At 44.4% G+C, this 25759-nt stretch overlaps 1 protein-coding gene across 3 annotated transcripts; it reads left to right on the top strand.

The window, feature by feature from the left end:
• Positions 1–1932: 1932 nt before the first annotated feature.
• On the top strand, positions 1933–24595 carry LOC141413978 (uncharacterized). 3 transcript variants are annotated; one of them, XR_012439059.1, is made up of 2 exons: positions 1933–2343; positions 20665–24595. XR_012439059.1 is itself a non-coding variant. In XM_074048688.1 (2 exons), exons 1-2 carry the CDS (start codon positions 2310–2312, stop codon positions 21956–21958), a joined length of 642 nt encoding a protein of 213 aa, XP_073904789.1. In that variant the 5' UTR covers positions 1933–2309; the 3' UTR covers positions 21959–24595. The 3 variants fall into 3 exon arrangements, 1 of the variants encoding a protein (XP_073904789.1); XR_012439060.1 differs by lacking the exon at positions 20665–24595 and adding an exon at positions 19440–20599; XM_074048688.1 differs by having other exon boundaries at positions 21351–24595.
• The last annotated feature ends 1164 nt before the right edge of the window (positions 24596–25759 follow it).

Here is a 25759-nt window from a genome sequence, read left to right as displayed (position 1 = left end):
AGCTCCAGGCTCCAGGACCTCTCAGGAAAAGGTCTAGACAAAAAGTGAAACTTGTCAAAAGGCCACAGCATTTAGAAAATTTCATATTTCTCTACTGTGGTAAGAGTCTGGCTGTTCTCAAAAGGTGAAGCACAGAGTTACAATACTGCCTAGCCATATACCTTCGGGTAAATGCCCGAAGAAATAAAAGCATCCGTGCACCCACACAAACACGTCCACCAATGAATGCAGTGGCCTTATTTGTAATAGCCAAAAGTACAAATAACTCAAAAGCCCACCAGCAGGTGACTGGGTAAAGAAAATACAATTTATCTACACAACTGAATATTATCCATAAAAAGGAAGGAAATTCTGATATGTGCCATACAAGTCGGAAGAATCTTGTAAACATGCCTGGTGCAAGAACTCAGTCATGAAAGTTGGCATATTGTATGATTCTTTTTATAGGAAATGTCCAGAAAAGTCAAATCTTCAGAGGCAGAAAAGAGACTGGTTATTACTAACAGCTGGGGGTGGGGAGAATGGAGAGTGACTGCTAATAGATTTGGCTCTTTTGGGGTGATAAAATTTTTCTAAAATTGATGATGGCAATGCAGCTAAAATACATTAGACACCATTGACACCTTCAATGATGAATTATACTATGTGTATCATATCTTAATAAAGCTGTTAAAAATGAAAATAAAATGTGCACTTCCACAGCAGAAAACTATCATTGCTGAAACGATCGTACTAAGAAGAATGATGTAGACCCAACTAAATATAGTTTGCTGGCTGGAACAGTACAGCCATCGCTGTCAGCCTAGAGCACAAGGGATGTGACCTGTCACCTCCAAAAATATTTTCCTTAATTATGGAGTGTGCAACGACCTCTGTGTGCACTGTGGGAGATTTTACAAATTCTTTCCTATCTTTTCCCATTTCCCATTTAATTTAATAACCACTCTTCCATATCAGCAATGAATATTTTCTGTACTTGTCTCTCTAATTGTCACAGTCTCCACTTCCAGACACTCTAGAAATCGAGCCCTTCTCCTGGAGGAAGTCAGGGTGTTAGTTTTTAAATGCCCTGCTCTGAGATGCAGGGACAACTCCAGTCTCAAATGACACAGGGCTGACCCACCCAGCCCCATGCACTTAGCCCACCAGGGCCATGAGGGACTTGGTGGGGTCCTCTCTCTGTTCCAAATGAAACTCCACAGCTTTGCGGGGTTTCACCCACTAAGTGCACCACACTCGACCTTCCCTGGGCACTTCTTTTACTGGTCAGGTCTCCCGAGTCCTGTGGGTCCTGGGATTGAGAGTCTGAGGAAAGCCCTGGTTTCTTCAGCAACACCGCCTTTGTCAGAGCCTCTAGGGTCTCCCCAAAACCACTCTGACAGGCCTTCCACAAGCAGCCCCCTCCCCTCTTCCCAGCACCTCACAAAGATGATGTCAGTGAAGCCCCCATGGCCCTTTGAGGCTCTTCGTGTTGCCACATCCTCTCTTTTATGGAGCAAGAATGCCTGGACACGAGGTAATTTTCCAAGGTCACATACCAGGAGGGACAGTGTAGGGACTTAATCCTGAGCGATGGGGCTCTGAGCACACAGGCCAGCCAGTGCCCCACACCAGGCTGTGAGCTTATCAGGTGCCAGGCTCTGTTCTGAGTTCTTTCCAGGTGTTTAGCACAAGACTCACCTCAGGTGTTTCTGGCAGAGATTTCAGAGTTCAAGTGAATAGACATTCTCCTAAAACCCACACTGTTGTGCTTGGTCCCAGGGACCTTGAGGATTTTCAGTAAAAACTCGTGTATTCAAAAAATACTGAATAGACCCTTACTATGTTCCTGGCCTGGCCTTAGGCACTGGGACTACATCAGTCAAAAAACAAAACAAAACAAAACAAATACGAATCCTGTCCTCATAGAACTTACTCCCTGGTGAGGCAAGACAGGCCATAAACACAGTAAGCTCCACAGAATATTCCAGTCTTAACAGCTATTTGAAAAGCAGGGAGAGGGTGGCTCAGGCCAGTGCATGCAGGACGCAGGGTTGCAATGTTTGAAAATACAGAGTGGACCCATGGGGCACGTGTCCTGTGTCCTTTGACTCAAAGGACACGTGGGAGGATATCTGGGGAAAGTGCTCCGGGGAGGGGGGTGTTGGATGAGGGGGTGGAATGGTGAGTGCAAAGGCTGGAAGTCCAGGCCGGGGCTGAAGGGCCAGAGGTAGGTGAGGGAGGGAAAGGGGCAAGTCAGGCAATGGGGTCTCTCTCCACTTGCACTTCAGGAGCCAGGAAGCCACTGCAGGTTTTGGGGTTGAAGAAACATGGTCCAAGATCACTCTGATTCCTGTGCAGAAGGTCACCCAAGAACGTCTGCACCAGGAACTGTAGATGGGCAGGCAGCCTCGGAGTTGCAGAGCGCCCCCATCACCTTCTTTTTTTCCTTTTGACCCTGAACACCCCCTGGTGGAGGTGAACAGCCACAAGAAGGAAGCAGAAAAGGAACATGTGCTTTGAGTGGCCTGGAAAAGCTAGGCCAGACACTAAAATTTGACCAACTCTGCAGCTTCCCTCCTACTTCTTTTCCTAGATCCTCTTTTGACCATTGTGTTTGTTTTTTAATCCCCACAGTGTTGGGCATATTACAGTTTTCCCCTAAGTGTGTTTGTGGAGTGTTTGATGAAAAATGCAAAACTCATAGGGGCTTTTGCTATGGTAAGAGAGAGAAGGGCATGGGTTTCTCTCTCTCTCTCTCCCTCTCTCTCTCTCTCCTTCCTTCCTTCCTTCTTTATGACAGGGTCTCACCGTCCAGCAGCCCAAGCTGACTTTGAATTCACACTCCTCTTGCACGAGCCTCCTGAATGCCAGGATTTCAGGTGTGTGGCACCAGTTTAATAATACTGAGTGAAGATCACAGTGAGCAATATTCATTTAAAGTTTAAAGAGCAATGCTGTTTAAAGTTCAAGATATGAGGTTTGAGGTGTTCTACAGCTTGAGCCACACATTCAGCCCTGAAGTTCGGGCTACTTCGGTGGAATTTTCTTTACCTTGGCTGCAAATTTCTGACCAAGGCCTGATCAAATCAAGAAAGTTATAACATCACAGTCACTGTGTATAGAGCAACACAGTAGATGTGGTTTCAAATTTAGACCTCTAATAAGCAGTGGTAGTTAAAATTAATGTGGTAGTTAAAATTATTACAGAAATCCAGGGAGGAGTGTTCTTTGTTTTAAAAACAACTGTTCATAGTAATGAACAAACTTGCTATTCATTAAACTTTCTCTGTCAGTATCATTCTATGGAGCTGTGTACTTTATTTAAAGTTATCAGATTCAGTCTAGGGCTGTCGCACAGTGGTAAAGCTCTTTCCTACCATGTGTGTGGCCCAGCACGATGGGGGGAAAGTTATCAAATGCAAACTAGGGGAAAGTTATATAATTCAAAAAACTACAGAAAATATTTCTAATATACTGTGTGTACCTGCCTACTTACACACTCATCTTTTTGTGCCTATAGGAAGTAGAAATGCATTTTCTTGCAAATTACCAGTACATTTAAAGTTCAAAGTTGATTGACACATGCTTTCACTTAATGAAGGTAATTACAAAGAATAACAACTCCAAACAGATCTGTTCAGCATCACAATCTTCGCCTGCCATGTAGATTACATCGAGAGCTGTCAGATATGCAGTTTCACCACTAATCATGTGTAAGCACATTTGTAAGACAAGAAACAGATTAATAAGCATCAACCTTTCCTCCAAACACTTGTTGAAAGGAGTGAAAGCTGCTGGCACTGAAGGAAAACCATGTAGCACTGTAAGCTCTCTCTCTCTCTCTCTCTCTCTCTAGCCCCCAAAAAATAACCCTGTGATGCAACTCACAGGAAGGACAAAAGTGCATGTCAGAACCTTTCTGAGGCTGTCCTCTGTGAGGAAGACCAAATGGGACAGATTGCTTTTACTTGCACGATTTTGACTGATATGTTGGGCATGTGTCATTGCTTTGACTAAAACCTGCTACTGAACCCTTTGAGTAATGGACCAAGGAGTAGACTGGTTTCTCCTCCACAGAGTTAGTGCTTGCTGTCACCTATGTCTGTGAAAGACCAGTCTAGCTAAGCATTGTGTGGTATTGGGGAGAACAATCATACAGGAGATGGAGATTGTTACTCTGACCTCATTTGGGATCATGAGAACATACGGAAAAGGTCTGGGATTATAATTGCAGGTGGGTTCAGTCCTAACTTCAAACACCATGATTAGAAGAGAGGTTTCCACTATAGATTTACCCTGCCAAACATGCGGGTAAAAGAACACTGTGCTCCAAATACCAAAGAGTGGATTTTCCACTTGATGTTTTACCCCCATTTATAAACACCAGGTAACGTGAAATGGTTGGGATTGTTCCAGTTTGATTGGAACAATCAAATTGTATATAGCTCAAACTTTGTTACTCTGTCATAATTGTGGGGCCTTTTATTCCAAAGCTGCTTGGATTTAGGGTCATGTTTTTTATAGCAAGGGGGCATAGAATTATAGCCGGTCAGTTACATGATCTCAGCCCAGTCATTAATGCAACATGACTGTGTTTGCTTTTGTGTGACACAAGGCATTAGGAGACACTGTTGGTGTGTCAGCTAATGGCAAAATAAATAAATAGTACAAGTTGAAGACAAAAGCTCTTTAGTCGTGTGGCTTTCAGCAATATGCATTTGTATTTTAAAATAAAGGGAAATGATTTAAGGCTATGTTTAGAAGTAGAAAAAATGTATATTTAAAAATTAACTTTCTCCCATGCAACAGGCATTTCAGTAATCTTGCTTTAAGAGGGAGAAGGTTTACACATCTCCCAAAGCCACTCAGAAAAATTACCTGCTCATTTTGTGTAGAAGAGCCTCTGATGTGAGGTGGAGGTTTGAGGGACTTTGAATCGTTCCCATTTTAATAGCGTGCAAGAGTTAATTTTAAAACGTTTTGATTTCTTAGTTTTGTTCCTCTCTCTGAAAGTGCTATAAAGTCTCAGTGACTCTAACCGTCTCTAAGCTGATTGAAACATCCATTGCCCTCCTCCAGTATTTACGTGGATCCTACTCAGGATGATATATGTAGACACAGTAAAAATGAATAATACAAAATAATCCCATTGTGTTTCTAACTTCAAGGGCACAATTTACTTTCTTGGAATGAACCTTCTCAGGACTCAGCTTTTGAAACTATGCTGACTGTGACAGTCACCTATCTAAAAAGTCACTCTATATTTCCGATGAGATCAGGCATGTTCAGGGTGGTATGGCCAGAGACCAGTCTTTATATTTCAGAACCATGGATTCTGAGCACAAGTGCTAGAAGAGACCTTATGGATTATGAAGTCATGCTCTACCCTCCCTTTTTTTGAAGTAAAAAGGACAGTGTATTGTTCTAAGGTAATAGAAAACAGAATAAAAAATGAGCCCAAGTTCTAACTCTAGTTGTCAATTTGCAACCTCTTTGAGCTTCAGTTTGCTCACATACAAACTGTTTGGCCAACATGGAAACCATGCGATGGACTGGCGGTGCCTTCGTGCTCTCGAATCCCCTAGCACGCTGCTCCTCGGTGCAGCCAGAGCTCTGCTCATGGGCTGCCTCTGACTTCTCCCTCAGCCAGTCTAAATCATTGCTTCAGAGCCTGCTGGAAAAGAACCCTGTGCCACCCGTCTCCTGTGCTTGCCAGCATTGGGGGTGACCTGAGCACCTGTTGCTATGTAATAGGTCACCTTATTACATCTGGGGATAATGCCACGAGGCTGCCGTGGGTGGCTTAAGATAGGTACAGCCACATTTAGCAATTTATGTGGAGCCTCCGAAAGCACACATATGGCTTACCCGTCAGTCACTGGAGAAAGCATTTTGTTAGAAGAAACGATGAACAGCAGTCCCCTTTGAAGGATGCATTTGGCTCACTTCTTGCTCTCTGCATCATTAGCATACACACATTCCCTTCACTGCTGGAGAAGGCAGAGAAGTGGCATTGCTCAGGTCATAAATACTCTGAACCACAAATGCGGCCATCTGCCTGGACTCCCAGAGCCAGCTGCTGGTATGCCATCTCAGTCTCTAAGAGGATCATCTCAGAAATTCCAGGAAAAAGGAGATGTCCCCCACTGCCTGGGAGCACAGTAGGGATGCAAGAGAGGAGCAGCTGTGACAGCTGGGAGCAGGAACTGCCGCTGAGTTGCCACTGAGTTACCACCCCGCTTACCTCAACACCATTTATTAATGAATCCCAACCCCAAAATGCCCAACCAACCTCACTCCTCATCCCAGGACCTGACCCTTGGCCTGAGCTATCCTTGAAATTGTGTCTGAGAGGGACATCTCACTGATGCATCACAGAATCCACTTTCTTAAGGATATTTACTTGACAGAGGGGCAATTTCCATAGGGCCAGACCCTCCCCAAGTCTCCAGCACAAACAAATGCTCCACTATCTTAGGCAAATGAGATCTCTGCACTTGAAATTGACCATTGCTCACTGAGACCTACTACTGCTTGCTCCTTACTTTGGTAAGTCGAACTTGACCATAGTGAGGAAAATGCCTGCATTTTCCAAGTTTAAAAAAAGAAAAAAGACTCACCAAAAAATACTATAAAATCCATAGTTGTTGAAGCCCACTGCTGCTTACAGCATCAGCTCTAACTCATTTTACACAGCTGGGCAGGAGAAAGGGCCACTCTGTGGCCACTCTAGACACAGCTTCTGACACAGGATCCAGCAATAGCCAAAGAGCAGGAGAGAGAACACACACCACTGAAGCAGCACGCTGGACACTGAATAGATTGCTTCGAGCAATGAGCTAAGTCTTGGTGTGTATTCCACAGGTGAATTGGATGGAAATGATCCTTTACTCACAATTCTGCTGAATATTTGTACTGATTTGATTCGAATATCCACCACATCTTTTGTGAACCAAAAAGAATCTGAAGCAGCCTAAAACAAATGTATGCCTTAAGCATTAAATAAATACTTATTCTGTGGTATGATGTTAGTAAACTCCCAAAATTCATATGTTGAACTCCTTACTCCCAAAGTGACGTTATAGGAGTTAGGGGCTTTGAGAGTGATTAGGTCATGAAGTGGACTCATGAATGAGATTCATTTTCTTGTGAAAGAAACCCCAGAGAGCTAGCTCACCTCTTCTACCATGTGAGGATGCATGAGGAATGTGCCATCTGTGAACCAAAAGGTAGGCACTAACCAGACACCCAGCCTGCCAGCACCTTGGTCTGGGACTTGCTGGTCTCCAGAAGTGTGAGAAAGAAATGTTTATTGTTAAGGTCACCCAGCTATGAGTAAGACCAACTGAACTCTTTCAATGATGAGAAAATCAATAAGTAAATACGATCAACACTGAGCAGCGCTGGGAGGAAGAGGTCGGGGAGAGCAGCCAAGGCCTTCTGGTGAGACCTGAGGGATGGGAGGGGGCAAAGAGCTGAAAGAAAAGTCCAGAAACAGGCAGAGCAGCTGAGAAAGTGTGGAGCAGTTAGCACCCAGCTTGGTGTATGTTTGTAGCGAGCAGGTCATGGATGGAGTGAATGATGGGACCTGAGGATGGAGAGCTGGTCAGGAGCCAGGCCACAGAGAGGCAGTCTATAGGACATTGTTAAACCTCAGCTCTGATCTCTACAGGGAGAAAAACCATGGCAGTGTAACAGAAGCAAAGTCAGACAATTTTGCTCGGTGACAGCTCGGCTGCCTTTCAGGGCTAACAGATGTAATAATTGAACTTTTATTAGCTCTGGGGCTTTGTAACAACCAAAGCCAAAAGGGCTACATAGGTTACACAGTTCTAGTTGTCTGAAGGGAGACAGTGTAACAGTTTCTAGGGGTGACCAATTTTTTTCTTTTCAGTACTGGGGTTTGAACTCAGGGCCTCGTGCTTACGAGGCAGGTGCTCTACACTTGAGCCACTCTGACATCCATTTTTTGTGTTGGGTTGTTTTTTTTTTAGATAGGGTCTCACAATAACTTTTTTTTTTTTGGTGGCACTGGGGTTTGAACTCAGGACTTTGTGCTTGCAAAGCAGGTGCTCTACCACTTGAGCCATGATTCCAGTCCCTGGTGGAGAATGGAGTATGAGAAGCCTATGAGAACTTGACATGAGCACAGCTGTGTCAAATAATCTGCAGGCTGAGTTTGGCATGGCCCCAGCCACAGAAGGGAGTGAGAGCAAAATGCAGCACAGCTGCTTTTCCTAAGATGTTTACATCCGGAGAGTAGCGATGGCAGGCGCCTCCTGTTCCCATAACTGCAATGTCAGGCCTTGGAGAACTATGGCTCCACCTCCTTGCTTGCCACTGTGTATAATGAACTTGCTGGGGGTGGATGCAGCAGCTGTTGCAGTTCGGTTTCTAGGATGAGCTCACGCAAGCTGTGAGAGGTGGCACCCAAACAGGGACCCATGCAAGGCCTCAAGAGTCCCCCATGGTAACTTCCTAATGCCAAGTTCTTAAGTGTCCCCATACTGTCTTTTAACATTGTCTTCTTTGTATATAGATGATCCAGGACCCAAGTAAGGTGTACACGTGGCATTTGGCTCATTTGATTTTTTCTTTCTTTTTTTTTTTTTTTTTGCAGTACTAAGGCTTGAACTCAGAGCCTTCACCTTGAGCCACTCTACCAGCCCTTTTTTGTGATGGGTTTTTAGAGATAGGGTCTCTCTAACTATTTGCCTGGGCTGGCTTCAAACTGCAGTCCTGATTTCTGCCTCCTGAGTTGCTAGGATTACAGGCGTGAGCCACAGACACCCAGCTTAGGGGTGATCAATTCTGTCCTAGCACTCCATTCTACAAAAAAAAAAAAAATATGTTTCCCTAGAATCTTACCCACAGGACCTGGAGGAATATGATGGTCAATTTTCTAGAGCAGTTTCACACAAATCAGAACTGTTTTCCACATGAAAACATTCACATGAAGGGTTGTCACAATTCAGTGGCTGAAATGCAATAGGCAAAGTCCGGGATCTTTCAGTGGTGCTTATACCCAACCACTAGGGTTCAAATATGATCCAGAAGTGTCTATAGCATGTGTTAAGTCTTAATTGCAAATAGATTCGTCATAGGAAAATGTGGGAAAGGTAAGGTTTACCCCTTATGTCTGCCTCCATCCAGCATTGCTCATGAGTGACTGAGAGTGCCCTGATATGCCCTCAGGTGGTCATTTCTACCTGCTGGCTGTGACCTCCTCCAGGGCACTGGTCAGCAACAAGATGGCTCATGGTCTTTGAAACCAGACAGGGTCATAAGTGCAGCTGTGGCAAGTCACTTAACTTCTAAAAGCTGTTGTTCCTCATCTAGCAAGAGTAGATGAGACAACAGGGCAAGGGGCCTGGCCTGAGCTACTGCCTTGTCCACCCTGGCTACTTACAGAAGGGAAACGGCCACTAAGAGGAATGGCAGCGCTTTGCCTGGGCAAAATGCATTCAGCTCTAAAACGCCTTTAAAAAAACCTGTCAATTATTTTGACTTTTTAAAAGTTATCTAAGTGGTATATAACCATTGAAAACTTTCTATCGAAATGTAGCAAATGACAAGCAAAAACCTTGTTACCTTCTTGGTCTTCCCTTCTGACAAAGATAAACTATAATTAAACATTCTTTTGGTGGTACCGGGGTTTGAACTCAGGGTCTCAAGCTTGCTAGGCAGGTGCTCTACCCCTTGAGCCCCACTCTCGCCACATTCTTTGCTGTTATTAACCCAGTAAGACTTGTGCAGTCTGCTTTACAGGTGATGTCTGTGGGTGTACTTTATGCTGTCTGTGTTAATATTGCTCTCTAATATGCTTTTTCTGCTAATACAGCCCCCTTCTGTTTGTGCATAAAGGTCTACCTTATTTGTAATTGCTGTATAATATTCCATTTATCTGTGCAATGATTTAACAAATATTTATCAAATGTCTGTGCTATAAATTTAAAGCATCTATACTTCTTTTTTTACTATTTTAATAATAAGTAATTATATACATATGTTCCTACGTACTTGTGCGAAGAAGATTCCTAAAATGGAATTTCTGAGTCTCAATGTGCCTGCAATTTAAATTTTGATAGTTACTAACAAATTACCTTCCAACAAGGAGGTATCATGGGCTGGAGTCATGGCTTAAGCTAGACAGGCTCTCTAGTCTGCCTTACAGGTATGAAGCCCTAAGTTCAAACTCCAGTACCATCAAAAAAAAAAAGGAAGAGGCAGTATCGGTCCATTCTTCCACCGCAAGTTTAAGATAGTGTTGTCATTTTCCCTGCCCTAAAAGTAAAAACTGTTATCCTGCTCTAATTTGCTTTTCCCTGGTCACCAGAGGAGGTAAACTTTTTCTGTATGCTCATTAGCCTAGTTTATGAATTTGATGAAGACCCACATCCCTGGCCCATTTTCTACGGGAGTTTTAAGGGGCCCCCCAATCTAATCAGTTGCACATGGGGCTGGAGGCATTTACACCTGCACATACCACGTGCAGGCAGCTGCCTATGTCTAAGGCTGTCTAAGGCACACCACAAAACTTCTGGAAAGCAGGGAGCCATTTCTACCCACCCGAGTTCTCTGACATCATGGGTGATCTGCAAATATCTCAAGGTTCTACCCATCCCAAATTAGTGATACCACAATTTTGAAGTGAAAGGAAGGAAGTAGACAAAAGGTCTGGAAAATTTGGTCATTGCCTTGCTCACACCTTCCTAGAAATTATATCATAGACTTTCTTATTTCTCATCAGTGCTATAACGGTAACTCCCAGTTACTGGGTCTTTGTGGTGAGATTTCTTTTTAAAATTTTTATTTATTCATTTATTTGGCAGTACTGGGGCTTGAACTCAGGACCTCACACTTGCTAAATGCTGCTAGGCAGGCGATCTGTCACTGGAGCCACGCCCCCAGCCCTTTTAATTTATTTATTTGTTGGTGAGTCTTCTTTGAGCACCCCATGGAAAGAACATTCTTGGCCACTCTCCAGTCCCCTGCTCTGCTTTGGTTTCTGTATGGCACTTTCCATCATGGACCATCTCGTAGTTCAGTTGTTTCCTGGTTTACTTCTTTCTTTCCCACTATAGAGCAAGTCTCAGTGAAAATGTGTCAAATCAGTGACTAGAACTCTACAGTAACAGAGCTTCTGTCTGTGACCTTGATGAGTCTTTCCAAAAACCTTGGGATGTGGGTATTACAATGACTTCATTCTATGGAAGGGGAAAATGAGTATGAAAGAAATGCAGCATGCACTCAAGGTTGCACCCACTGGAAGAGGGAGGGTCTGAGCTCTATCCTTCCATGGTGCTTCATCTAAGGATAGAATGGAAGGCTGCCTCTAACCAATTTTGAGTTAATATAAATACAGCATGACCTGGCTCTAAAGAAGATACTATATTTATTAACTTTTTGGTTTCCATGTATCTACAGACCTAATTCTGCATATTTAACTAGCTCCCAGAAATGAGGACTTGGATGCTCGTCTAAATGGCGGTTCATTGTTGATGACTTGCTGGCTGAATTACAGCAGCTAGGGAGGGACATGTTTCTTTTGTTTTGAGCTAACTTTCAGACCGATTAGCATTTTGCAGGCATTCAAGAAATATTTATGGAAAGGAAATGAATTTCCAGTGGAATTGGCAACAGCAATTAAAATCTTAATTTCAAAACAGCAGAGGGTCCCTACACACAGGTTGAAATTTCACAGTGGTAGTCAACCTTGACCACACACTAGAATCTCTCAGGGGATGTCAGGAAATGCTGATGCCTGGACCCCACACCCAGAAGTCCTGATTTAATGGATCTGGGGTGAGGCCTGACCATTGGGAGCTTAGAAGTTCCCTTGGTGATTAGAAATATAACCAAGAGGGCTGGAGACATGGCTCAACTGGTAGAGCGTCTGCCTGGCAAGGGCAAGACCCTGAGTTCAAATCCCAGTACTGCCAAAACAAGAAGAAACTCAATAAAGTACAACCAGGAGTGAGAAAAACTGATTTACAGTTTCCTCAAGTGAGTTTTGTGTCCTATTGAAAAGTGACATTTAGGAAAAATGCTCTGAAGAGCATTCTTAAAGGAGGTGAAGTTAGATGGGCCCTCACCAGGACACTATCAGGCTGGAAGGACTGCCAGGCCATTTGGGAACTTGCATTCTGAAAATTTATTTGTGAACAAAGAGGCATTATTTGTTTTCTTGGGTCAGAATCTACAGATATTTTTCTGTAAGGGGCCAGGAAGTAAGGACAAAAGCCATACACTCCTGTGATACACTCTCAACTCTGCCATCACGGCCTAAAAGTAGTCACAGACAAGATGTGTGAGAGAAGGAGTGAGCTGTGTTCCAATAAAACTAACAGAAATAATATTCTGTTGATTTTATTAACCATTTAAAAATATAGAAACATTCATAGTTTTTGAGTCATGTGAAAACAAGCTGTGGGTCAGATTTGTGTTTAACCTACAGGTCAGCGTTTACTAACCCCCCCCATAACCCCCCAACCCCTGCCCTCCCTCCCCCCCCACCCCCCACTTCCACCCCCACTCTAGAAGAATGTATGAAGAAACCAATCATAGGGGTGGGGGGTGTGGCTTAAGTGATAGAGCGCCTGTCTAGCAAGTGCAAGGCCCTGAGTTCAAAGCCCAGTACTGAGGAAGGAAGGAAGGAAGAGAGGGAGGAAGGAAGAGAGGGAGGGAGGGAGAGGAAAAAGAAAAAAAAAGGGAAGGAAGGAAGGAGAGAAAGAAAGACAGGAAGGAAGGAAGGGAGACAGGGGAGGGAAGGGCAGAGGAGGGGAGGGGAGGGGAGGAACAGGAACAAGAAAAAAGAAAGAAAGGGAAGGAAGGAAGAAAGGAAGGAAGGGAAGGAGGGAGGGGAAGGTTGGGAGGGAAGGAAGGGGGAAAAGAAGAAAAGAAAGGGAAGGAAGGAGAGAAAGAAAAAGAATAGGAACAAAGAACTGCTAATAAATACACTAATATAGCAAAAGAAGAATGGATTTAATTTATCTCATTAGTCCATCCCGGTCTTGGGTCTTGCCCTCCCAGGAAGCTCAACTACCCGCAAGGGCACTTGACATCCGAGGGTGTTTCACGATGGAGCTGGCTTGTCTTTTTAGCTTTTTTCCTACTAGAGAAATTACAAGCTGCAAGAGCTGTACAGCAGGTCAGGACAGGGACGGATCTAACAAGAACTTAATAACTCAATCACAAAACTTGCAGCTAGCCTAGGTGGAGGCTGCTTTTACTGTCCTTTGAGTCATAAAAAATACCAGCTCCCCGTTCTCAAGTGAACGGTTTATAGGCATTGATTTACACAAACACTGGTCTATTAAATATGAGTCCAAAAGATTTGGGAAATTCAGAGACAGGAAAACTGGAGGTGGGAGATGAGGTGGGTCTCACCCAAGAGCAAGAGGGCAGTTTCTGTACAGGCCATGCTGGACGGGCCCTTGGCCACTGAGGGGCACATTTACTGAACAGCAGGGATGTAGAAGGGGCGAGGCGCGGATGCAGAGGCTGAAATGTTTCTTTGACTGGTAAGCAGATCTGTCCTAGCTCCGAAACAGACCAGGATGTGTGATTCTGCTTCTATTCCACACATCACACTCAGCATCACGTTAAAATGAGAAACAAAATTCTCCTGCTGAATATTCCAGAAAAATAATGATTGGGGATCATGGAGAAGAGAGCAAATATATCCGAATATGGGTTTTTTTCTCTCATCTTTGGACAAGTGAGAGAGAGGGGCGATGTGGAAAGAGAAAGACTAACAAGCTGGCATTTGAATGGAGGGCGAGCCCTGTGACAACACCATCTTGGGGACTGGCAGTGGTGGCTCTCAGATGTAGCACAAAACTGCTCCCATTCCTGGATCTCCCAAGCCCACATGCCCGGCCACTGAGATGTCATAAATGTGTTTTATGTGCCACGTTGCAGGCTGCAGCTTTCTCGTGTGTCCACGCCATTACCCTCTCCTAATAATGCGGAACAAAGACCAATGTCCGACCAGAGCAACGCACGAAATTACCCAGCTGACCCTCACCTCTTTGATGGGCTTCACTTTGGAGAGTCTGCCCAATCCTATAGGCTGGACCAAGGGCCCATTCTTGTAGCGACATTGATGCTTTTCCCCAGTCTCACAGGGGAATTTTTCCAATTACACACAAAAAAATTAAACCCACACACCTGACAGCAGTTGGAGGAGGCTCCAGAGCTATTGCTGAGACAGAGTTGCTTCTCATTAAACCAGAGATTTACTGCAAATGTTGGAGCGGGGAGCTGGCAAGAGAAGGTGGGTGCTGAAAGCCAAGGAACTCGCTTTGCCTGAGTCTAAGCAGAGGGTCAGCCTCTGGGGCGGGGGTAGCAGGAGAGAGAGGCGTTCTCCTTGCTGAATTGGCCAACAGCACCCATCCACCACCACCCACAGCCACCTGTCCTGCCGCCTCTGCCTGAATCTTTCCCTCAAGACCACTCTTCTCTGCACTCTGAGAGCAGGGTTTTGGGTCACCTTCCCCGGCTGGCCATCTTTGTGCTTCTGTGTGCTGACCTCCTACTGTACCACAACTCCCCTATCTTCCCTACTGTCCTGATTTCAGTCATTTAAAATATCCCTATTATGGTCATTTCTTAGGAGTGCTGAAAACATGACAGAATAACTTACCTTTACATAATTTCCAGAGAGGTCATGTGACTTAATTTTTATGCTAAAAACATGGTCACCCCAACTTTTTTCTACTGGACAAAACATTCTTGGGCTGGTGGAGTGGCTCAAGTGGTAGAATGCCTGCTCAAAGCCCTGAGTTTAAGCTCCAGTACTGCCAAAAAAAAAAAAAATTCTTGAGCACCTATGGGCAACAGACACGGTTCTGGAAGCAATGAACAAACAGACATCGTCATTGCTGCCTTGATGGAGTTGACAAAAACCATGACTGTTCAGGGAAGTGGTCAACTAACAATACTGACTCGTCACTGCAGACTTGGCTGCCTCCTGGAAGGTCAGGTGCACCTTGTATTTGAGAATTGGGAGGTCAAAGTCACTGAAGCAGGGGAAAAGGGAGACAATGGTTGGTAGAGCCAAGGGTGGGATGGGGGAGGGCAGGTCACCTAGGCAACTGTTCCCTGTCCTTGTTAGGGCTTGAGTGTCTTAGCAGGACCCAGAAGCCATGGGCAGTGTTAAACTCTTGTGCCTGAGCCCAGTGATTGGGAGGGAGGGTCTCTCTGCCAGCCAGTCCTGGGAAAAGCAAGTGCTCCACCTCCCAACATTCGTGGTTCTTTTTTCTCTTCAAACTGTGGATCAAGGTTTCGTTTTGTTTTGTTTTTAGATCACTAGCTTCTTTGGTAAATACAGAAATTAATTTCATTTGAGAGGGAGTCGTAGAATATTAAATAAGGTATTGATGGCATTGCCCCCTAAAAGTAAAGTCTGATAAGGGAAATGTGAGTATATAGACAAACCCTAGAATTTAAAAGAGAAATATCGTTTGGATTTTTTAAAGCAATTTTTAAAAAATTGACCTTGGGATTAGACAAACCTATCTCAAAATCCTAAACCTATTATTTGCTTGTAGATCTTTGACAAGTTACCAATCCTCTCTTTGCTTCATCCTCACCAATGAATTATCAATAGCAAGAGAATCTTTCCAGCTTGGCTGGAGTGAGGGTTCGATGAGAGAATACATGCAGAGCCCTGGGAACAGTGCCTGATGCAAGGGATATCTCAGGACGTGACAATGTCTGTGACCTTGACTATTAATGGGTCTTCTTTTAAGGGATCATTGTTAACCACATCTATTGAATTGCAACTCGATTATTTGGTTCTCTGAAAAAAAACCAAAAAACAAAACCAATACCACATAGACAGGTGTTAAAACTAAACAGCCCACAAAACATTGCCTGGCTTCTATTCTTGGCTGGTCAGCCTGAGGATCTCCCCCAGATAAAAAGGGCCAGAAATGCTCGTTAGCTCTCAATGTGTCTGAATGAATGTCTCATTCAAGATTTTTCCCCCACACACAAGGAAAAAATGAGAATTTATATCAGCAACCTCAATCAAGTCCCACTTCCAAATGTGCAGGGGAAACTGAGAATAGAAACCAGTCTCGCAGGTGCTCTGAAATGACTCAGAAAACCCTACTGGTCTCGGGTGTGTACATTTAATTCTCACAAAATGTAATAACTGCATTCTTCGGTTGGCCTCTAGGTATAAAAAATGGACACAAAATGTCACAAGAGAACATTTTCAGAGGGTTTGGAGATATTTCTTTTCACAATATTAAGAACAAAAAATGATATTTTTATACTGCTCCTTCCATCCTTTAGTTCTGCCCTTAGGACTTGGAGTCGAAGAGCAGAGACCCAAGAGGGGGGGAGCGGGAGGGGGTGGAGTGGGTGGTAAGGGAGGAGGTGGGGGCAGGGGGGAGAAATAAACCAAGCCTTGTATGCACATATGAATAATAAAAGAAAAATGAAAAATAAAATAAAATAAAATAAAATATTACAAAAAAAAAAAAAAAAGGACTCAGAGTGGGTGACCATATCCCTGTGATACACTGCCATCTAGTGTCCAATATGAGCATTGCAGGGATGGCCAGATTTCCCTTTGTCCAGCAGATTCTAGACTTCTTTTGGGAAACCTGTGGGTTTCCTTGCACTAATATCCCAGTATTACACGCCTGTCTGTGGCTTCTAGGCCCACAAACACAGGTTCTTTTTTTCCTCAATATGAAAACTACAAAGAGGTCATAACAAAAGCTATAAACTACTTAGACTGCTGGATTAAGTATTTTAATATTCAAACAGATATTTAGGTGGAAAGAAAATCCAGCCATTTAATTTGTAAACGATGGAAGGACACAAATCCACTTGTTTGAGCTTTAAGGGGAGAGACACGGATATTGTGTGCGATATCTGTGTATTAGCAGTAAGAGTAACCGAAATTGAAGATACACTGCATGATGACATGTAGTAGGTCATCCACTACTTGTGCATAAATTGCTATCCCAGCAACCCTCACCACGGCACTGCAAGCTCCACTCATCCCCATCCAGCAGCTCACACAGCTGGAACTCACACCGGTCAGTGATTTCCAAGCCAAGACTACACCCCCTGGAGTCCTGTGGACTGCTGTCAGCTACAGCTAGCCCCTGGCCTATAAAAGCTGCTCAATAGATATCTGTGAACCAGTGAGTGAGCCCTGGGGCAGAAGCTGCTAGCACTGCCTCCTTCCCTTCTTCCTGGGTGCACCATAAGACTGCATTTTCCTTTGCAGTTAGGTGTGACCTCAGGACTGTCCAGACGTGGCCTATTAAAAGTCCTACAGGTGGGCTGGAGGCGGGGCTTAAGTGGTAGAGTGCCTGCCTAGCAAGTGCAAAGTGCTGAGTTCAAATCCTGGTACTGCCAAAAGAAAAAAAAAAAGTCCTACATGTGATCTCTTTGCCTTTTCCCATCTGCTAGCTGCCAAGGGAGGACTCATTAAACAGTCCTTACAAAATCAGAGAGAGCGTAAGAGGAGTTGATTCTCTCTCTAATTTCCTTAGGTTCCCACTATGCTGAGTTAACCTAAAGAAGAAAGCTTTTTCATCCCCATGGCCTAAATCAGAGTTTAGCATTGCCTGTGAGACTGCATGAAATAAAGCCAAATCAACCCTTCCGCACATCAGTTTTTAAGATCCTCAGCACTGATCCTGGCTCAGCTAAGTGAATCATGGTTGACTCCATTGGTGACCGTGACACACCAACCCACAGAAGGGAGGGGGTGGGGCACAGCTGAGTTTGGACTGATAGGCCGTCTCCACTACCTGACACAGAGAGCAGGCCAGGGGACCGGGGAAACACAGCTCAGCATTTCTCTTGGATGTGTGCAATATATTTACAAGTAAAGCCACTTCTGCTTTTTTAACACACAGGTACGTGTAACCTCCACTTCTGAAACTGCCCACTGAACTCTACAGCAGGTTTTAAGGGATGTACTGTTGATCCCCTTTCTAATTTAATTGTTCTGATGAGGAAATGCATAACACTCCGTACAAGTCACCCAAGAGGGAAAGCTACTATCTGCTGCTTTTTTTTTTTTTTTTTTTTTTTGCAGTACTGGGGCTTGAATTCAGAGCATACACCTCGAGTCACTCCATCAGCCATTTTTTGTAATGGATTTTTTCAAGATAGGGCCTCATGAACTATTTGCCTAGGCTGGCTTCGAACTTTGATTTTCCTGATCTCTGCTTCCTGAGTAGCTGGGATTATAGATGTGAGCCACTGGCACCTGGCCTGCTTCTAAACTCCCTCTCTGTCACCCAGCAGGGACTTTTAGAGCCATTGTCATGTTGGATTAGAATTAGAAACAGACTTGAGGAAAGAAGTAGGAACATTCATGGAGGAACGCTTTGCTTTCATTAGTATACAGGCTTATAAAATTCAAGTACAAGACCATTATTTTAACATTTATCTGAAATAATAATGGAGAAAAGTTAGAAAGTTTTGACAGAAAATAGTGAAGGAGGATTTGCCTTACTAGATATTAAAACCAATTTAAAGACATTAATGAAAATGATGTGGTAATGACGGGAGACTAGATAATAGAATATAAAATATGGCAGTAGAATATTTAAGATATTAGGGAATTATTTGTTTGTTTGTTTTTTAAAATCACAAACCAAAGCCAGGTTGGTAGCACACTCCTGTAATCCCAGCACTCAGGAGATGAAGGCAGGAGGATGGTGGGCTCTAGGCCAGCCTAGATTAGATAACCATGACCCTGTCTCAAAAAAAATCACAGATCAGTGGAGGAAAGGATAGAGTGTATGAGACACATATTACTTTTCTTTTTCCTCTCCTCTCTCTCTCTCTCTCTCTCTCTCTCTCTCTTTTGGGGAGGTGTTAGGATTGAAGCTAGGGACTCGCACAAACACTATCACTGAACTACACCTGCAACTCTATGTTTAAAATGGTTAACTCTTTTGTGGAAAAAAAATCCTCCTTATTTTTATCATAAAGCAAAATAAATCCAAAATACACACAAGCATTTAAACTGGAAACATTAGAAAGAGTAGAAAGTGGGCTGGGAGCGTGGCTCAGGGGTAGAGCTCTTGCCTAGCTGGTGTGAGGCACTGAGCTTGTCCACAGCACTGAAAACAAAAAAGAGCAGGGCAATGTCACAGTGACGAGCTGCTCCAAGGTTGGGAAAACATTTCCTAAGCATAAAACTTGTGGAAGGAAACAATATAAAATACCAATTAACTTTGATTCTATTAAAATTTTAAATTATTGGGTTTTAAAAGTTAAAAAGTAAACTAGAAAATGAAAAAAGTATTTGTGATACAAATGGAAAAGTTTAATGTCCTTATAAATTCATAAAACAAATAAAAGCCAAACTAAAATAAAAGCCAGAAAAAAAAAAAACTCACTAATACCTTAATGGAAAAATGTGTAAAAAGGCAAAAACAATTTCTTTCTTTTTTTTTTTTTTTTGGCAGCACTGGGGTTTGAACTCAGGACCTCACGCTTGCTAGGAAGACACTCTTACCGTTTGACTGAGCTACTCTGCCAACCCAAAAACAATTTATTTACAAAAGAAATATGTAAGTGGTTAATTAACCTATGGAAAAATATGTCTTCACTAATAATTGAAACACTAAATTAAACCAAAAGAAATCATTTTTTTCCCTTTCACGTGGCCTAAAATGTTTTAAATAGTCAGAGTCAGTGTTAGTAAAGCTAGGTTGAGAGCGACATCTTCACGTACTGATTGTGGAAGGGCAAACATGCCGGTGCACACCAGCTCCTTTACAAATCCGTACCCTTGGTCACCATCCTGCTTTCATGAGTACGTCCAGAGATCCCCTGTTTATGTACCAAAATGCTGGCTGGCATATTATCTGATAGTGAGAAAATGGAGACACCACGAGTTCCTCCTGCAGACAATGATTAAATAAATGACAGTGTGGTCCTAGATGGGCTGAAGCCACCATGAAAAACAGCTTAGGGCTGGGGGCGTGTGGCTCAAGTGGGGGAGCGCCTGCAAAAAATAGGTGCAAGGTCCTGAGTTCAAATCCCAGTTCCACACTCAGAGAAAAGTTTAAAAGAATATTGACTGCTATAATAAAATTCAGATAAGAAAAGCTGGATGCATATTATATATACATATTATATAAACATATGTATTTCTTTGCAACTATATATTACATTTAACACTCAAATAGAGAAAGATTTCTCAATGTTAACAATTTCCCTGCATAGTAGGATTTTGAAAGATTATCCCTGTTCCTTTTAGTTTTCTACATTTGCAAATTTTTATACAGCAGTATTTAATTATTAAAAATAGCGGGGAGGGTGGGGAGAAGAAGTGTGCTGGTGGCTCACACCTGTAATCCTAGCTACTTGGGAGGCTGAGATCAGGAGGACTGAGGTTCCAGGCCAGTCCAAGGAAATTGCTCTAGAGACCCCATTTCCGAAATGACCAGACCAAAATGGACCGGAGGTGTGGCTCAGTAGTAGCGCGCCTGCTTTGCAAGCATGAAACCCTGTGTTCAAGCCCTGTTCCCCACCCCCCCACACACACACAAAAGACACTTAAAAAACCCTTTGGGACGTGTGCAGTTCAACATCAGTTTGAAATGATGTTCGAGAAGTTGAGTTCAAGCATCTTGGGATGTTGTTTCAGATGATTCTTTTTCAAAAAAACCCACATTGCATTTTCAGAAAAATCCTTCCACTGTTGATGGCAGCCACGAGGATCTGACTGAAGCTGAGGCCAAGGGACTAGGTGGGCTGATGTCATTGGATTAAAGTTTCATGGGTCCTTCTGCCCATGGGGTAAGGGCAAAAGTGAAGCAGGAAGAGAGAGAGACAGAGAGGATTCGAGGATGACTCTGAGACTTGCCGCAAGCAGCTGCCAGGAAGGAATGCCCCTCAGCCGTGGGGGGCTTCCTGAGTGCCCACCATGTGCCAGACACTCCTAGGCACTTCACTGTTGTCACACTTAATTCCATTCACACGTTCGAGTTTGAGAGGTATCATTTTCTTCCTATTTATAGACGAGAAAGCTCATCATTTTTAATATTTAATATCAGCTCACTTAATCATCATAACAGCCTTCCTTACAGATAAGGAAACTGAGGCACAGAGTGGCCAAAGGTCACACACATGATAAATGGTGGTGGACAGGAACTCCAGCAGCGGGGTCCAAGGCCGCACCTAACCTGCCTCTCCTCCACGTGCAGTCTCACAGGTACACTGGCCTCCTGACGCCTCCTCCAGGGTGTCCTACGATTCCATCTTCACCTAGGAAGTGCAGCTCCTCATTTTTCTTTCAAAAGTAACTTTGCTTCATACCATCCCTATTTCTGTTAAGCATCATCACCCTCACTTTGCTGTCGTGATTCCAGGCCTCCAGGCCCCTGCCCGTGGATCCCCCATCACCGCTTCTTCCTTCCCAGTTGAACGTCCGCAAAGTCCTCCTAAGTGGCCTGGAGGTGCCAGCCCTGCCCTGTGCCCTCCATCCACACCGGGTGACCATCAACAGGACCTCACTCCAGCTCTGCCCTTTCACTCAGCTCCTCCCCTGACCTCTGACCTCCAGGACCTGGATGACCCAGCCACCATTCCCATCTGGCCTGCTACCTCTTCTCTGCAATACTGTGACGCTGTCTGTGGCCCAGAGCACAAATTAACCCCTGGGGCCTCATTTGTTCTGTCTCTTCACCTGGACAGAATGGTGCCTGGGATTCCCTGCACTCAGCTGGACCCAGGAGGTCGTCTCACTCCTCCAGCCACACCCCAAATCCCCTCCAGACTGCACCATGGCGCCCTCTCCTCCTCCAGCTCTCCACAGCATCCCTGCGTGGAGATCTGGTGCAGGACTAGCACGGGGAACACAGTCCAGAGGGCTGGGTCCTCACTGGTGGTGATGAGAGGTCAGGCAGAGGAAGGGAGGAAGGAAACCAACAGATCGCTGGAGGCTGAAGACAGCACTGGAAGTACTCCAAATGTCTGACACCTGTTCTTGGTTCTGTGGAAATACAAGAGTGTGACTGAGTAAGGAGGAGGATAAGCCTGAGCGAAGCCTGCAGGTCAGTCACTGCTGCCGTGTGCTGTCTGCCTCACTGGAGACTGTCTTAGGCAAGTTGACTTTGATTTCAGTAGAAATCAACCACCCACGGCAACACGAAATTATATTTGCCTCAACTCGTTTCATCTTCAAGTTTCTAAATGCATCTCCTGAGACATGAAACTTGTCCTTCATACATGTAAAATGACAGACGATGCCATTCCTCAATGAAGCACTCTTTGTATTAATAAAAGAGTGAAAAATCTAAATGTCGATTGACCCAACCTTTTTTTTTCGGGGAGCACGGTACTGGGATTTGAACTCAGGGCCTCGAGCTTGCCAGGCAGGTGCTTTACCACTTGAGCCACTCCCTCAGCCTAAATATCAATTAATAAGAGATGAACAATGGAGTAGTATTGGTGCCTGTAAAACAGAATGAGGAAACTCTTTGCAAACTGTTTTTGAAATGATTTCCAAGAATTAGGATCTATTTGATTAAAAAGGTGAAAAATACATATTTGCTTATCAATGCATAAATATCTACGGAAGACCACATAAGCCAGTGACACCCTTGAGCAGCTAGGGTGGGAGGAAGACTTTTTCTTTCTTTTTTGTGTGACAGTACTGGGGCTTGACCTCAGGCCTTTGTGCTCTACCACTTGAGCCACGCTCCAGTTCTTTTGCTGTTAGCTTACTTTTCAGAGAGATCCTCCTACCTCTGCCTCCTGAGCAGCTGGAACCACAGGAGTGCATCACCACACCCAGCAGAAGAAGGCTTTTTACTGTCCACTTATTGCGGCTTTGGATTTTGCACCAGATGAATGCTTGGAACGAAATACATGAAGTTGAATCTCATTAGGTGGCGTTTGTGAGTGGGTTTTGGAGGTTCTTCAAGAAGTGATTTATATTTGAGACAAAATCAAGTCCCAGTGAGAGAAGAGGCCCAAAAAGAGCCCCAGAAAGAGAAGCCAGGGGTGGGCAGCCATAAGACGGTTCAGAGTGAGGCTGTAAAGCATTTGGCCTTCGCTGGGCAGAACACTGAACTCTGCCCTGCTCTGCTGAACCTCTGGGCTGTTGGGTGTTCGTGTGTTGTGAATGATTTCGGCTGTATTCTCTTCCAGTCCAGTCACCTGAACTTTTAGAAGTCTAAAAGGAGTGCAGCATGTCCTGTGTGAGCATGAGCCCCGTGCTCTCAGCAGGAACGAAGACAGAAGTATGGAAGTGACACTTCAGAGCAGATCCGTCTGCGACTTCTTCGCTGACGTCACTGTAGAGACCTGCAGCCAAGGAGGCAAAGCAGGAAGGTCTGTGCTTGTGTGGTGGCTGCTAGAAGAACATTAGCGTGGGTTTTTTTGGGTGGTACTGGGGTTTGAACTCAGGGCCTCACACTTGCTAAGCAAGTGCTCTACCTCTTGAGTCACTCCCACAGCCCTTATTGCTTTAGTTTATTTTTCAGACAAGGTCTCTCACTTCTGCCAAGGGCTGGCTTTGGCCCACTGTCTTCCTACCTCCACCTTCTGCCCATCTGGGATTACAGTCATGGACTACAACACCAGGCTTGTTTTTTGAGCTAAGATCTCGGTAACTTTCTTGCTCAGGTTGGTCTTGAACCTGAGTCCTCCCATCTCTGCCTCCTGCCTAGCTGGAATTACAGGTGTGAACCACTATGCTAGCTGTCACAGTCTTAATATCATTGACTGCCTCTTGCCCGGTGTGCTGTCAGATGATGGTTCTGTCTTCAGACCTCAAGAAAAATTTGAATTAACCAGGATTTTTTTAATTCTCTTCTAGTGGCAGGGGATAAAACAGCCCATTAGTATGAGAAATGGTTTGTTAAGTGGTATATTAAAATGCACTCAGCTTTAAGTTCAAGTTCCGCTGATACTTCATTTTCAGCCAGGTCACCTCGCCTTCTACATGACCAGGGAAAATTAATATTCAGGAGTCTGACACTAAGACATTCAAGACCCAGACTACCAAAGATAGACCTGTCGTCTTCTTCCAATGGAGGCATTTAAGTCATGAAAAATACTTAACACAGGAAAGTGTTCACAAAATACGAACGTGAAGTGAGCAAAGCAGATGTAGCACGATGGCAGACGCCTTTACAAGTGTGTGTGTACCTGTGAAACGCAAATTTCTGGAAAGAATTAAAATTGTAAAGCAGTTATTATTTCTGTGCAGTAAGGATTACTGCAGATGCTTATTTTTTTCACTTGTCTATGTTTTGTTACATTTTTACAAATAAGCTTTCTAATATTTTCCTAATCAGACCCAAAGTCTGTTTTACAAAGCCACCTTTGCATTTAGTGAGACGTGAAGTAGGAGTGAAAGATTTTGTGGCTGCTCTGGAGGGTGAAAGAAAAACCCCCAGTTTTCTAGACCACTGCTGTCCCTGCCACCCAGGACCTGGGGGTCACTGTGCTCTGCACAGAGTTTGCTGCAAAGACGCCGTCAACACCTCAGGTCAGCTGCTCCCTTGGCCATGACCTGCCCCGAGGGAGCCCAGGAAGCCATGGAAGCATGGGACAGGAGTTCTGTGGCATTTCTTACACGTGGTGCCTCTCGATTGATTCAGACCTGTCAGGGGGGCCATTAAGAGGCTACTGCTGATGAATAATAAATAGCATATTTACACAGCCCCTGCTATTCCCAAAGACCCTAAAGTGCTTCATAAACTCATAGGTACATTCCATAGCGGGGGCACATCCTCTGCCACTGGATGCAGCCTCCTCTGGGGCAGCAAGTGACGGCTGTGAATGAGACGGTGTACCGTCCAAATGCACGAATGCAGATGGAGCCCACTGATCACCGGCAGTTCCGGGGAAAGGCAGCAGCACGCCCTGAGCAAACAGGATGGAAAGAAGAAAGCCATGCTCTTCCAGAAAGAACCAGAATCCCCCTCCCCTGCCCTGCCATCTCGGCAGAGCCTGAGGTCAAAGAAGGTGTCTTTGGGCTGGGATGTAGCTCAGAGGTACAGCACTCGCCTAGCACCCTCAGAGCCCTAGGTTCGAACCCACCACCAGCCTCGGTTTCCTCCTCTGTAAAAGGAGGAAGGAAACGATAAGGCGTCAGCTGCAGACATGCTGGAAGGGTTAAACACTGACGGCAGTGACCAAGGGACAATTGTTCTTTACCACTTTGCCCATAACAAATCACTGTGCACCTGTCAGGTTTGTTGTCACTATTCTTTAAAAAAAAAAAAAATCTTAACAGGTGAGTGAAGAAAATGCCCTGAGATTCTTTGAATCCTTTAAGATTACTGGGGTCTGTTCGTATTTGTTATTCTGTGTCAGACCGGAAGAAGCCTGTGGGCTGAACTATGGGATTTGGAGAGGATATCACAGGGAGTGCCTCAACATGCATGCATGTGTACATAATACAGTGATGGAGTACACCGTAACCATCCAACTCATGGAAAGAGGTACAGAAAGCCTTCTAGAAATATGAACATGAAAGTTCTGACTTTGGAGGAGCTGTCTAGAGGGAGTCCTTCAGAAAAAAGAGCTCTGCCATGCATTTTCTTCAGGACTGCAAAATATACCACCATCCAGGTTAGCAGGGGAGAGGTAAGTCCATCAGAAAGCAATTCCCTAGATGAAAATAACTGTGATGCTACTTCAACAGCTACCACCTCTGGAGTCCTCACCATGTGCCTAGCCTCCGGGAAAACTCTGACACCATCCCTGAGCCACCGCCAGCAGCATGGCTCGAACTACAGACTTGGGCCCTACCCAGACCAGCAAG

Source organism: Castor canadensis, chromosome 11 (assembly GCF_047511655.1).
Source record: "Castor canadensis chromosome 11, mCasCan1.hap1v2, whole genome shotgun sequence".
Lineage (NCBI taxonomy): Eukaryota > Metazoa > Chordata > Mammalia > Rodentia > Castoridae > Castor > Castor canadensis.
The sequence above is the reverse complement of the archived record's forward strand: the minus strand, read 5'-3'. Positions and strand labels throughout refer to the sequence as shown.